The 15956-nt window shown below is 28.3% G+C and overlaps 1 protein-coding gene across 1 annotated transcript; it reads left to right on the forward strand.

The window, feature by feature from the left end:
• The first annotated feature begins 14280 nt into the window (after nucleotides 1-14280).
• On the forward strand, nucleotides 14281-15226 carry LOC114191082. The gene has a single exon (XM_028080248.1). It carries the CDS (start codon nucleotides 14428-14430, stop codon nucleotides 15001-15003), a length of 576 nt encoding a protein of 191 aa, XP_027936049.1. The 5' UTR covers nucleotides 14281-14427; the 3' UTR covers nucleotides 15004-15226.
• Nucleotides 15227-15956: the final 730 nt, after the last annotated feature.

Consider the following 15956-nt stretch of genomic DNA (forward strand, 5'->3'; position numbering starts at 1 on the left):
CATTACAGAAAAGGATCAAATAAGACATGAATTGCGAAAATGAGGACCATTTTAAACATTCGGTAAAAATGATGACCATTTTAAACATTCTGTCAAAATGAGGATCATTTGCAACAAACACTACAAAAATGAGGACCAAAAAGGTATTTAAGCCTTTTAAATTTTATCAACTAGGTTCCACTAATTTTTGCAAATTTAATAAATGTTTTGGTTCTCATGAAATTTTATTTGATATTAATCTGAAATGTATACTATTATAATTTCTTTTTAAATATTTGATATCGAAGAAACAACCTTCCTCTTAATATTTGATAATACTATGTTTCCTTTATTGTAATTTTTTATTATTTTATAAAAATTAATTAATTAATATTGAAAAAAATAAGAAAATGGGTACAAGTATGGGTACGAGAATATACCCATTATCTGGTGAGGATGTGGATGAAACAAAAGTTTGATACACGTTACCCGATGGGGATGAAATAAAAGTTTAATACCGATTAGGTTTGGGTATGAGAATAATGATCGATTTTTTCTATAGGGATAATTAAGAATGGGATAACCAAACTCGTCACCTTCCTCCCTATTGCCATCCTGAATATGCTTGAGAAAAGTAGGTATTTATGAAAACTTAAGTTAAAAGAAAAAATAATAATAAATATTCTATTATCAATTATGAATAGACAGACGGTTGACTAATAATATAAGCATGAACTGAAAATACTATAAAATTTTATATATGAGACACTTAGGTAAATTATTTTTATTTATATGACGTTCAACTTGTTTACGATGAGTTAAAAATTCTACGATCTAACTCAACTTGTCACAGATTAGGTTATGTGGGTTGATTTACTAATTAGGATAAAATAAAAATAATATTTTTTAATTATTTTCAAATATTTAAATTTGTAGGATGAAAACAATTTTATATTTTTTGGATATTAAAATTTACAGAATTTTAAATATATTAAGAAATACAGATAAATACAATGAAATATAGGTTTTTTTTTTAAAGATAAAAAATAGATTTTTTAGAAAAAAAAAATAAGTAAGTTGTGGACTAAGTGAATTCAATCTGATTTGAATTCATATAACCCATGAATTAAGTAAACCCAACCTATTTTTGTCAATAATCAGAAAAAATTTTAATTTTTCAACCTGGTCTAACCGTTCAAATCTATAATGAGTCAAATTAACTCAAAATTCTGGCAAGTTTTGATGTCTAGGTGTATAAATGAAATTTAGATTTGGATTTGTTAAGATTACGATAATATTAAAATTTCATTTTCCTAAATAAGATTATTTTAATTTAATGCGGTATATCAACCTTTGAAATTTATAATGTTAAATTTATTTGAAACTAAAATTTCATTATTAATAAATAAAAAGAATAAAAATGTATCAAAAAAAAAGGTTTTATATTAAAAAACAGATATATCACTTGATAAATAGAGAAAACATTTTACTTAAAATTTATGATATAGAGATGAACCAACAAAATATTGCCAATAGCAACTAAACACATTTATCAATATTCGGCATCAGGTTATGTTAATTTTGATACAATCTGAATTAATGTAAAAATTAATTAATTAAATACTATATTAGATTTAATTCTTGAAATAATTATTATAAAAAAATTAGAATTTTATTTTTTATTTTAATTATGTAATTCATAATTGAATTATATCGTGTATGATACAATTATTTCATAATATATGATATTTTGGGATCAATTTAGCTACTTTGCTTTTAGTTTTGATTTAAAATGTATTAAATCCAACCATCATATATTTAAAATTTAATTATTTGGTGTGTGTGTGTGTATACAAATAGAGAGAGAGAGAGAGAGAGAGAGACGTACTTATTAAACTCTATGTTTTAGTTTTTATCCAAGTAAATTGTTTATGACTTTCGTCTTTATCATTTAATTGAAATATGGAATTTGATTAAACAAAATTCTCCATGAGTACATTTTTCAGGAGAAAAAAAAAATGTTTCTCCACAGATTAAAACTAGTTTATATAAAAATCAATTTATAAAAGTTCTATCATGTAATATATAAACAATTATTTTTGTTAATTTAGTATATAAGCTAATTTTAACCTATAAAAAGAATTTATTTCATTTTTTTTCGTACATTTTCATATTTTTTAGATATGATATTTTTACTATAACATAATATAAGGTATTAGTTTGCACTTTCTGTGGTGTGTATACTTTTACCATCATGGTTAAGATTTTGTCACCACTGTCATTTCAAAAATGACACCAAAGTCTTGGTGCTGACTCTAACATTCTTCCTTGCATCACCTTGTTGAGCAATCTTTCTAAGACTTTCCTAACCAAATTATAGTCCTTTATTAACTACTATTTTAATATTTACATGTTAGATATTTTCTAGGTTTAAGATTTAATTTCTTATTATGAATATATTCTAATTTAGTGCAATTTCTAAAATCTGGCTAAATTCAGGAATGAATTATACATTAGATTTAAGTTTAGTTGCTAAGTTAGAAATTTAGAATCCCTTAATTAATATGACTTTTTAAGATGGATAGTTAGGTTATTAAATTATGTTATTGACATGTGAGTTTTAAAGAATTGTATTTGTGTAACTATAAATGTGCATGTATGTTTTTATGATCTAGTTTGAACTTTATGGACTAAACTTTAACAAATTGTATATTAATTGTAAATTTTCGAAAATTCTATATTTCAAAGTGTTATGTTATTGGAAATTTTAGAGGATTTGTGACACATATTTAACACCGAGGGAACTTTAATTTTTTTCGTTAGAAATTGAATTCAAAGTTATATGGTATTTCCAATTTCAATTGTATTTATCATTTATACTTACGTAATTTTGTCATTTGTTTATTGTTTTTATATGCATACTCTGTGTATATAATTTTGAAGGTAGTCAAAATGTCAAATCACAAAAGCTAACGTGAGTCTGAATCAAGGTGTTTTATTGTATTAACGTATAAATTATTTTTTGTTTATTGATGTATACATTAATTGTGTTTATATTTAAGTAATTGTGTTAATTGTGTTTATATTATGTTTATTTATTTATACGTATCAATTAATTGTGTTAATTATGTTTATATTTAATTAAAATGTAATAAACAAAAAGAAGGTTGAGTGTGGCTATTATATTAATTATGTGTAAGTTAACATTCAAACGTGTTAAAATAAAGTAATTCATTATGTTTGATTAATTCACTGATAGAATGATGGTTCTACGGAGAGAATAATTTATTAGGAAGAAATAACAATATTGAGAATCGAGTCCAACTAATATAAATGATTGATATTATTTTTAACTCAAAACTTAGAAGATAATAGATTTATGAATTTTTTACTATTATACAATGTTTAACTTTTTCATCTCTATCTAATGTGGAATTTAGACTCATATTTAGATTTTCAATAATTTTTTTTTTTCAAAAGTGAATTCTTTCCACATCGGTACTACTTAAATCATTTGTCAAGACGTTTTTCATCACCTCCAACTTAAAACCTCGAGGTTTATATGGATTTTTATCTTATATAATATTTGATTTTCTTGTATCTAATTAATATGAAACTTAAACTCAAACTTATATTTCTAACATAAATAATTATCTTTTGTTTAAGGATTAATGTCAAATTTTTACATGGTGCAATTTTTTTATCACTAATTGCTAGTATGAAATGTTGAACCGCGATAAAAATATTTATAAGATTTATTTTGTTCATTTCTATAAAGTTCTTTATGTGTATTAAGATATACATAATGATGCCAATAGAACTGAATGGCCTACGATTACGTAAGGGATATCCCGATACTTGTAAATGGAAAGAATGTGAGGATGGGATGTTTTCAGTAAAATCAACCTACAAAGCATTGCAAATATACGATGAAGATGAAGTGTATGAAGAGTTTACAATGTTGTGGAGCACAAGGGTAACCCCAAAGGCTAAAATACTGGGATGGAGGGTATTTTTGGAAAAGTTACCAACTAAGGATAAGTTACTAGCAAAGGGGGTTCAATTACAACATAATCTCTGCGACTTGTGTGGCACACATGAAGAGACTGTAGTCCATCTATTCTTCTCTTGTAGGGTGGCCCAAATGGTGTGGAATATGTGTGATAGATGGTTGAGGGTATGTAATGTGCACCATATCAATCCTAGGGCGAACTTTAACCACTTCCACCTCGCTAATCTTAATAGTAGACAAAACCTAGCTTGGAGAGGTATGTGGTTAGCTACTATAGGGGAAATTTGGAACCATAGGAATGGGGTAATCTTTAAGCAAAGGAAAGTGGACCCTATAGAAATTTTCAGTCATGCTCAAATGGTAGCTTGGGTATGGATGAAACATAAGATTCCTACTACATCGTTCTCTTATAGTGATTGGATTTTATCCCCATTTACATGCTTAAAATCCATGTGATACGGTAATGTTGTGTGTTCCAGTGTGATAGGTATCAAACTGCAGGTGTTCAAAAGCTAAATGGAATTGTATCGTGGTGGTGACTGTGTACAAGGGAACACAAATCAAGGTTCAAAACATATTGTAGTTACATGTGAAGCCGTAGGCATTTGGAATAACTTGGATGCTATTGCTGAAGGCTTAAAAGGGCACACTACCAGCGACAAAGATCTCCCTCCACTGTGTTCATAACTATTTTATGATGCAGCATATTTTCAGACCTCCATTACGCTTGTTCTATTCTGTAGCAACCAAAACACAATGAAGTGGTGCTTGTGGAAGCAGAAGGGACTAGGATAGCAATTCAAAGGAGGCGGATCAACTCTATTATGCTGAATCTGCTAGATCTTTGTGTTTGGATCCACAAGCCTATCCCATAGTTTTTGTTCAGAGTTATGCTATTGTTCTAGCTTTTTGTTTTAAAGATGCTATGATGCCAAGTTAGAACATCAATATGTACTAGATTGTTTTGTATAAGGGTTAGAGCACCCCTTAAGTGCTCTTTCTTAATTATATCAATTCTTTGCTGATAAAAAAAAAAAAAGAAAAAAGAACTGATTTTGTTAACATAACTTATTCCTTTTTGTTTCTTATGCTTCTTTTTAGTTATCATTTCACATCTTGTTTTACTTTTTTACTAATCAATGGAAAAATCATAAAAAAAGGAATATTACAAGATTTCCAATGTGCTTTTGCTTGCAATCAATTACCACAATTTTAAATTGGTAAAAATAAAATGTAATTGATGTTGGAGTGGTGTAATATAAAATTAGACCAAACAATGAACTTTTAATCATTAAAACAACCTTTCAACTATTTTTAAACTATTGCTAATAAAAGTGTAAATAAAAAATGGAGATGTGGGGACAATTAGGGATTGTCATTGTATTTCCACATACGACAATAATTCTGAATCAAGAAGCATCATCATCTTATGTGTGAGAGTGGATTTTTTTTTATTTGTCATCATCATAAAAGTTATTAACTTTTCAAAGAACAATATTGATTTTCAACTACAGACGTCTTTAAAATTGTCATTGAAATTGATATATTGTAGTAATTATAACAAGTATTGTAATCATATGTATTTTTTTTTAACGTGCACCCAATTTTATGGATATAGAATACATGCATAAATCATATATAAACGATATAATTTACAAACACATTTATATCACATCACAACTTCAAAATCTTTTGTCGCAATCGAAATCGCGACGAGACGGCAAAAATAATTTTAAAATGTAGAGGAATCACCTTCCTAATTTATTATAGAAAACTATAGAAAAACCTTATAAAAAGAATAGTTTTTGAAATTTGGTTTTGAGAGCATGTTGTAGGAAGGTATTAGCACACCCCCACAACATACGTCCTAAGATGGTTCTTTTTAATGAATTATGCAAGATAAAAGTAGATTTTTAAAATATTTGTTGTTCTCCAAAAATCAAACAAAATAAATATATATACAAAATAATAAAGATAAAAGAAATATTTTTTTATTTTTTTTAGACCGACGAGGATTATACCTCGCTCTTACATATAACGTAGTTCTTTGTAACAATATTTGTTGGTTGATATTATTTTTTTATTTTTAGATTTTAATGTTTTTATTATGAAGAGAATCCGAGATTCAACATGATTAAATTATCAAGCAAATCCAAGACTATATATGATATCAAAAAATGATAAAAAATTTATAATTTATTATAATTTATTATTTTAGATTTTAATATTTTTTATTATCAAGGAAATTCGGGATTCAACCTGATAAAAGACTTAGTTATCAAGCAAACTCGAGACTTGATATGATATTCAATAATTATATAAAATAAATAATTTATATTTTTTATTTTTATTTTTTATTTTTTATTTTTTTAAATAAGATAATAAAAATTTACGAAGGAGTATTTTAATCATCAAACAAATCCAAGACTTCACATGATATTCAATAAGGAAATATAATTTATAATTTTTATTTTTATTTATTTTTATGTTCGTTTATTTTTATTTCTTAAAATAAGAGAATCTAAAGCCTACAATGGAGTATTTTAGTTGTCATTGTCAAACAAATCCAAAATATTCAATAATTATATAAAAGAAACAATATAATTTATATTTTTTATTTTTTTAAATAAGAGAATTAAAAGTCTAGGAAAGATATTTTTAATTACCAAGATAAAAATAATGACATCCCAAATAGAAGAAAAGAGAGAGGTCGCGCATATAAATTAAGTTTCACATGGATTAATCACTCAAATAGAGACGTTCATTCACAATCAGAGTTGTTGCCACAATCGAACATTAAACTTCAATCGACACATATTCAAAACCCAAAGTCACCTAACATCCGAAACCCAAACGCATCTAATCATATAACGGGTCAATCAATCATACACTTGATATTATAACATAGTAACAAGTCAAGATTCACAACCCATTAATTTTATTATTCTCACCGATACCTACCTAAATAACATTAGGAGAAAAAATAACTTACCTTTCAAGACAACGAACAAAGCAAATCCAACTAACAGGATAGTGAAGTGTCCCCTTTGCATGTGTGCTCTAATAATAAAAAAAGTGTCAAATTTTCTTTCTGTGTCTTGCATTGGAGAGATTTTGTCGGGATACTACTGAAATCTTGTAGTCTTTAATTATAATAAAATGTATGAGGAAGGAATTGGTTCCGATGAAATAATATATTATAGAAATTAAATCGTCGTATAATATACAAGGTATTGATTATATGTTATTAAAAAATATTGTCTGCAATTATTAGAGTCATATATTCTCCGGTACATGAAGAAAACCTGTTAAAATCAGATCTGCCTAATAGCTCAACCCAGAAAGGGATCTGAATTGATTAATGAGTCTTTCACTTGGTTAAGTTGAATCTTGAAAGAATCTTTAAGTCTTATAACCCAAATAATCAATTTCGCAGTTCTGTGTTAATGGACTGTTTAAGACAATTAAGAAAGATTGTAAGAGAAGAGAAAAACCAAGACACAACAGTTTATACTGGTTCGATTCAAAAAGAATCTACGTCCAGTCTTCTCCTAAGTAAACCCACTTAGGAGGATTCCGCTAACACAATAAAGATCCAAGAATTACAAGAACATCTATATAATTCTAGAACCTAAAAACCAAGGCACTTGATCTACCAATCAAGAACTCCCCTAGGAGCAATGCATCCACGCAATTGCACCTAGGCCTACACTTCACACAATGAAGCAACTGTAATTAGAGATACAATCAAAAAAATCAAGAAACGAATACACCTATTGTTGTGCAGATTTGTCAATTTGCTCCTAGATTCAAGCTAGACCCATTAAGGTAGAATCAACCATCGATCTCCTTGAATCTTCACTTGAATGATCTTCAAGAATGCTTAAGAACTCTGTGAATCTCAGAGGGCTGTTTCTCAGAATGTTTTTCAGTGATTTGTAACTTTTTCCCTACTTGAAACAGATTTTAAAAACAACTTTTATACAAAGTTCTCTGCTGTCATTAATGGATTAGGAATTTACCTAATTGATTATCGTGAGTGTATTTTCACTGCCTTAGTGCAATACTCACAGCTAATCCATTAGTTAAACAACTAATTAATTCATGATTGCACAAGCAAGAGTGTGATGGTTAATTACAACTTAATGCAGGCTTGATTTACATCTGATAATTTCATACAAACAGCCTAATACATAGCCTAACTAAAACAGGACTAATTCTAAACTGGTAATGCACATGAAGTGTAGCCTTGGACATCATCAAAACCATCTTCATATGAGTTGAAGTAGCTCCCCCTTTCAACAAAACCTATTACATAAATCAAATCATAACATAATATTCATATAATTGATTCTAATTATTATTAAGAATATTTGCTTCTAATTATTAAAATCATATTTTTCTCCGAAAAACATTATTACCGAAAATATTGGGGCTGAAGATAGGTATAAAATATTTGGGCTCATGTAAAGGGTGAGTGTGACAATTAAAAACAAATTGGGTTCTTCTTCCTTCCTTCTTTAAATGCTAGAAAGTCTACAGAAAAATTATCACACCTTTTTTCCTTTTTCTCCTTTTTCTGTTTTTTCTATCATTAATTAAAAACATATATTTTTTATTTTTTGAGAACAAACTTATTTGTCCGGATGAAATGGGGTGTTGACACCTCCGAAACCATAACTCAAAAATATATAATACAATATCAATATATAAAGTTTGTAGGGTTTATAATCGACACTAGTGGAGCATTGTTAAGGCAGGGAGGGGCCATGGCCCCCCAAAAGTTTTAAACTTTTTTTTATATTATATATATTTTATTTTTTTATATTATAGATATTAAAAAATATATTATAATTAAATCAAATATTTTATTTCTTTTATAAACATAATAATTAATGTTAATAAATAATAAAATATAAAATTAAACATAATAAAAAAATAAAGAATAAAAAGATTTATTAAGATATGTTTTTGATTTTTTTATTTATTATGGTTTGAGTTTCTCACAAATTGTTCTCATATTCCATTCTCACCTTTTTTTTTCTTGTTTTTGAAGAGAAAAAGATTTATTATTTTTGCTCTTATTTCTCATATGTCCTCTTTCATTCTCATGCGAGAAAATAAGAAGGTAATTCTTTGGTCTTGATAGTGAAATATTAGTTTAATCATTTATTTAATGATCCTCTTTTATATTAATTGTTTATTTTATGAATATAGAAGAAAACAATATTGTATTGTGTGTTTTATTATAACGGAATCATAATTGTGGTTCCATTATATGTCTTGAGTTTCTCATAAATTGTTCTCATATCTCATTCTCAGCTGTTTTCTTTTGTTTTTGAAGAGAAAAAGATCTATCACTTTTGCTATTATTTCTCCTCTGTTCTCTTCCATACTCGAGGTGAAAAAAAAAAGATAATTCTTTGGTCTCAATTGATAGTGAAATATTAGTTTAATAATTTATTTAATGAGCCTGTTTTATATTATTTTTTTATTTTATGAACATAGAAGAAAAAATATTATACTGCGTGTTTTTTATAACCGAATTTTAATTGTAGTTCCATTCTATGTCTTGAGTTTCTCACAAATTGTTCTCACCTATCTTCTTTTTTTGTTTATGAAGAGAAAAAAATCTATTATTTTTGCTCTCATCTTTCAGCAATTTTCTTTCATTTTTTAAGAAATAAAGAAGAAGGTAATTCTCTCTTGTCTCACTTGATAGTACAATATTAGTTTAATCATTTATTTAATCAGCCTTTTGTATATTAATTTTTTATTTTATGAAAATAGAAAAAAATATTGTACTTTGTGTTTTTTATAACTGGATTTTAAGTGTGATTTGATGATTATTATTGAATTTTCTCTTGACAATGTTTTAGATATGTGTGATTTCTTTTTTAGTTATTGTTATACTAAATTATGTATTTATTTTTATTTTATTAGTGACAATAATTAAATATATAATTTTTTGATGTATTATTTTGGCTCCTCCAACAATTTTCGTCAAGATCCGTCATCGATATAAAATCATACAACATCGAAATTGCAAAATCTTCTCCTAAGTTGATAAAAAAGTGTTTGGATTCCAAAAATGTTGATAAAAAAATGTAGTGGTACGATAATGACTATTTAACAACATAGATTCCAAAAGTCATTAATGTGCAACATGTTTGGATTAGATTCCACACACCACAACATCAACTATGGTTCAATTAGGGCTAGAGTATGTTTGAGTAAACAACCAATCAAAGTCCCAATAATAAACTCATTAACAAAGGAAAAACAACTTTAGTGAGCCTCCAGGGACATCTGAGATGTTCCTCCATGCATCATCGCGAAACGCCCTCTCTGAAAATCAATGGTGAAACACGCTTGCTCGCTCCATTCCCTCACATCGACATCCGCAACCTTAACCTTAACAAATACTCTATATTCCACTAGATACATCACTTTCGCTGCTTCTAATCACAAAACTCGCCAAACATCATATATTCAGACACCATTATTATTAAACAATTCTATATTTCAATAACATAATCAACAAATTCATGAGTGGAAAATAGAGAATCTGGAATGGACAAGAGAATAAAGAGGCATGAGACGACTTAAGAAAATAATAAAAAACAAGATTTTTCAAAAATAGAGAGAATAGAACAACAATTCCAATATTAAAAGAAAATGAAAGATAATGAAGGAAAGAAAAGAAAAAACAAACAACATAATAAAAAAAATGCAATATTATATCCAAAATAGTGTTTTAAAAATGAGAAATGACAACAGTTTTTATATATAATGATTGTCAAAAGAAAAAAAAATGAATCTAAGATAATTATAATAAAAAAATTCTCTTATTTTAACATTGTCACCACTATTTTTTATGAGAAATCATTAATAACCGTTGTAAAGAAGTGTAATTCATGATATATTTTGCACCAATGAGTTCTCCTTGTATATCTAGTTATTTTCTTTTACATATAGAAGTTATAGTTTGATTTTTATAAGATATTTCTTCGTATAATCCCATTAATCTTCCGTTTATTTTCTCAATTACGTGTTTATATTTCTCTTAAAAACAGAGAAACAGAAAAGCTATAATATTTTAGGGAAAAACTTTTCATATATATTAAAAGGAACTAAATGAGTAAGTGAAAATATCACTTATAACAGGTCTAATATATGGAGACTATATAAAGATTTTTTTTATACAAAAAATTATAATTATTTTTTTATGACATTGATTCAGACTGATAGATTTTATTTATTTTTGGGTATTTCAAGTGTACATGCATAAACATTTGATAGGGATTTATCAATTGATCTGTGCCGTAAACCTTTGGTTCAATTGTCAGAAGATGTGCTAAAATGCATCTCTCACATGAATTAATTTAGTAAAAGCAATAATAATAGAATTTGTGAAATATGTCTCTGTGTTAAACAACATAGAGCATATTGTCACTAGTTTATTTGTTTTAGTTCATTGTAATTTATGGAACCTTATCGCACTCCTCTATGGTGTGGAACACAATATTACTTAACAATTGTCAATGATTATTCATGTGCAAATAAGTTTACTTGTTATACAATAAAATCGAAGTTACGTCTATTTTTATGATCTTTGTTGCCATATTTGATATGAAAATAAAAAACAATAAAAATAAAGATCTATGATTTTTTATTTATAATAATAACTATTTTAATAACTAATATTTTTTTATTTTATAAATCAGTATTTATTATAATGATTAATTACTTTTGATTATTAAAATTAGTTATTAATAAGATATTTTTTTCTAAATTTGCAAATAGAAATCGAATGTGATAATATTATTTGTTTAAAAAAAATTAAGAAAACATGATAAAGCGAAAAAAATAATATTTGAATAAAGAAAATCGCTTTTATCCGATTGATTAAATAAGTTAGCATCATACATTTCATTAGAGTTTCCCTTTTGGTCTCACATTTATTATTCTATTATTCTCTAATAGAGATGAAGTTTAGCATCTCTATAAAAAGAAAAGAAGTTTGATACCCAAAAATTAAATTACGTAAACCTAGCAAATTTGGGATTTGCTTATTGGAGAAAATACATAAATATAGTTCTTTAAATATTTTTATATATGCAAATATTTGTTGTATAAATTTAGTTCTGATTGCAAACTCCTCTTCCGAACTCGAAGTAAAACTTTTCTTTAATGATTTCAAAAATAGAAAAAGCTATTATTTTCGCCACAAACATATGTGAGTTTATCTAAAAAAAGCTTTGGAAATAATTGAGTTATGAAGTTTGAGTGAGAAAAGAAAATGTACCTCTGATCCATATTTTTTTCCATTTCATGGGAACAAGGGCTAGCTGGACCTTTGAAGTTTTACACATTCTTGTAAATTTAAGAGTAAGAAAAAAAATAAAGGAAAGAGAATAAACAAGTCAAACCTTTGTTCTTTCTCTTCTTTCTAAATATTACAGTGTTAAGTTTCGTTCTCTCTTTTGTAAGTGTCTCTTTTCCAGGGTTTTTCATTTTTAACTCTTTTAATCACTCTAGGATATTTCTATTATCTGTTTTTAGTTTTATGTAGGTATTGTTGTTGGACTTGTGTTTTCTGTATTGTCATTTTTGTATGAAGTTCAAGCTTTGATTTCAAGCTAGCAGAGTTTGGGAGAAATATTGTGTAGGGTTATTGTAGATATCATTTGTTAATTGAAGTCGTTGCGATGGATTTTGCAATTAGAAAATATAATATGAATGTTATATAAAAATCAACGTTATAAATAATATTTACCATGTCATTATTTATAATTGATATAAAAGAATATAACTTTTGTCTGGATCGATATAAACTGTGTATTATTCTTACCATCGTAGCTAAATGTCCTAAATATAATTTCTGTGAGCTGTATGTGAATGTTTTGGTTGACTTCTCCATGTCAACATTTGCGAATTTTTTTCTCAATTCATTTAAAAAATTACCTAATTTTTAAACTTTCTGGCATGATTTTTTCAATTTTTTTAAAAGTAAAAGAAAGGAAGGGGGAAATACAAGTAATACAGTTCATCATTTAGAATTCGACATAATTTTCAAACGTATGAACATTTAATGATTCTGATTGAATGAATAATATTGAGAGTGTTTATTTTGGTAATTTAGAAAAAAAAAAGTTTAATCCGTAGAAAAGATCCAACATTGGCTATAGATATGAATGATTGCCAATTAGTTATCCCCTTGAGTACGAAATCAGCTAAAATCCTGTTAGATACAAACAAAACACAACATAAATTTGTTGTGACATTTTTTTCCAATAATAATTAGTACAGCTTTTGAAGCACCAAATGAACTTTTGGAGAGAAAACAAGGTGCAGTAGGTAAACAATGAATTGCGTGAGCGAAACGAAACAGAAAGTTCCTAGATTCAAACGGAAAAATAGTTAGAATAGTTGTTAGAGCTTTGGATCCGCTAGCTCTTAATCGATATACATAAATCATATTACGACAAGTTTACTTGGAAAAAGTGCCTAAACTTTACGTCTAAAATGTCGCGTTTAATGATATTTAAATTTTGTGACTTAAAGCATTCACAGCGGCGTTCAAGTATGATCCAACAAAATCCAACTAGAAGCAGCCTCCATTTCATGTGGTTGTGGGCCCTTCTCTCTATTTTTTACACGTTGTGTCATGTCGTATGACCAAAAAGACCCTTACAAAGGGGTGATGGATTTCCAAAAGTGCTTATTTTTTTTAAACTTGTGTTGATCACCCTTACTAACCATTTTTATCTGTTACGTAAATTGCAAACCTCTAAACAACCACCTTAGATCATTCTAACTTGGGGTCCAAGTACTTCAACCCTATTCGTTAACATCTAATGATGCGCACTAAAGTGTTTTACAATACCAAACTAATTTTTTAACTAGGTAAATAATACTCGTCAGTACTTCTATTTAAGGAAAGATATTAACACTTTGCATAATAATTATGGTAGATAAAGTCTCTTAAATGCTTAAGTTGATTAGTAGACTTTAGTTGGTAAATCAATGATAACCTATACGAATAAAGGGCATTATAGTAATGAAGTAAAGAAATTATATAATGCAGTCTATCCAGCTTGATCCAACCGCGTACAGTGAAGACGTGTCCTTAACGAGTTGGCACTTCACATTTGATATGTGAAACTTGAGACTGAAAACAAAAACTACTAATCTGTCTCTTTCTCTGATCACGCTACGCGTCCAAAAACCTCCCACACCTTTCTCACTCTTTCCCACTATTGCCCATAGTATATATATGGAAAGAGCACCCAACATCTTTCATCATCAACTTAAAGCACATTCAAAAAGAGTTTCCACATTTCTTGCAATAGCTACGCATACACTCCTCTGGTCTTCACTAGATTTGTGTTTCAACAACATTAATTGGAGAACATTATAAGAGGTATCATATCATGGGTTTGAAGAACCGTGGCGTTGGTCATAGAGCATGGAACCTGCTGCGAGTGACATTGCTGTGGGCACGTAAAGGTGGGGTGTTGAGACGGAGGGTAGCGATGGAGCTGCGTCTGGTTCCAAAGTACTTGAAGCGTCTCGGACACAGTAATACGCCGCCCAGCCATATTCATTACTTTGAGCGCGAGCTGTCCTTCGACAAGACCCCCATTTTCCATGTCAAGATGTACCGTCCAACCTCTATGCGCTTCCACTTGCCTCACATTCCTTGTATTAACCCACAAGTTGATTTTGAGTATGATTTCGACGACGACGATGATGATGTTGAATATGATACCGGGAGAAAGAGTGCTCTCACGGCTGCAGGAGAGTGTGACCAAGAATTTTATGATGATTATGAAAGACGCCTGGAGATGACGTCTTGTAGTGAACAGGAGGAACAAGAAGCAGATGCCCAAGGGATAGATAAGCGAGCCGAGGAGTTCATACAAAAATTCTATCAGCAAATGAAGCTGCAGCGCCAGATTTCTCTTCTACAATACAATGCAACACCCAATAGAGACACGACTTCTTGAGCAGTTTTTCAAAAATACAGGCGGCTTACTTCATTTTTCCTTCTTTTTCTGTTGAGTTTTGGTGCCACTGTTAATGTTAAAACATTTTAGTAAACGAAATGAGAGAGACTACTGCGGGATGCTGTAAATACCAGGAGCTAGACTTCAGTTCTAGTATTTACATTTTTTTCATGATTATATGCAATAAATGCTACAGAGCTGCCATTCATCGTTGAATTTAAAAGAATGTGACTGATAGCGCCTATGTATATGACATGGAAAGAACTTTTTATAAACTTGTGTAATGCTATAAAAATAACTTGCAGTTCATATTTTACAAACTTATTTCATGCTCAAATTTATAATAAAATATCATTTATAAAGAAATTATAAAATAGTTCAATTATTTACATAAACACGACCTATGTCTTATAAGCAGAAAAAGGCTAAATCCTGTGTAAACTAAGCGGTAAGGTGATATGAAGTTGACAGATTTCATCCATAATATCCAACGCTGTACTCTCCAATGCAAACATAGAAATAGAATGTTGACAATAAGAATAATGATACCAAATTAACTGGTGTTTTCGCTTGGCACTTGTCTCAAAATTAAAACTACATGATCCTAAAGGCAGATCCTTAAATTGTCCTCAGATCAGCATAAATGTATAGAAAATGGTAAATGTAGCAGATTCTCAGAAAGAGTAGTAATTATGCTGATCTTGTGAAAATAGTGATCAAAATCTGACAGTTTAAAAATCGTAAATACGTATCAGCCATCATGTTATAAACCCATCGTTATAATCTCATCCATAAAACGATTTCTAATTTCCAAAACTCATCGTCAACAAACCTTCCAAAATAATTGACCATGTATTACCTTTTGAATCCGTTGAATAGAAAATATAAAACCTAACAAGCGTACATACAATGAAAAAGATCACGTATATATTTGGGGTAGCATGGTGAACTAA

Source organism: Vigna unguiculata, chromosome 7 (assembly GCF_004118075.2).
Source record: "Vigna unguiculata cultivar IT97K-499-35 chromosome 7, ASM411807v1, whole genome shotgun sequence".
NCBI classification, from domain to species: Eukaryota; Viridiplantae; Streptophyta; class Magnoliopsida; order Fabales; family Fabaceae; genus Vigna; species Vigna unguiculata.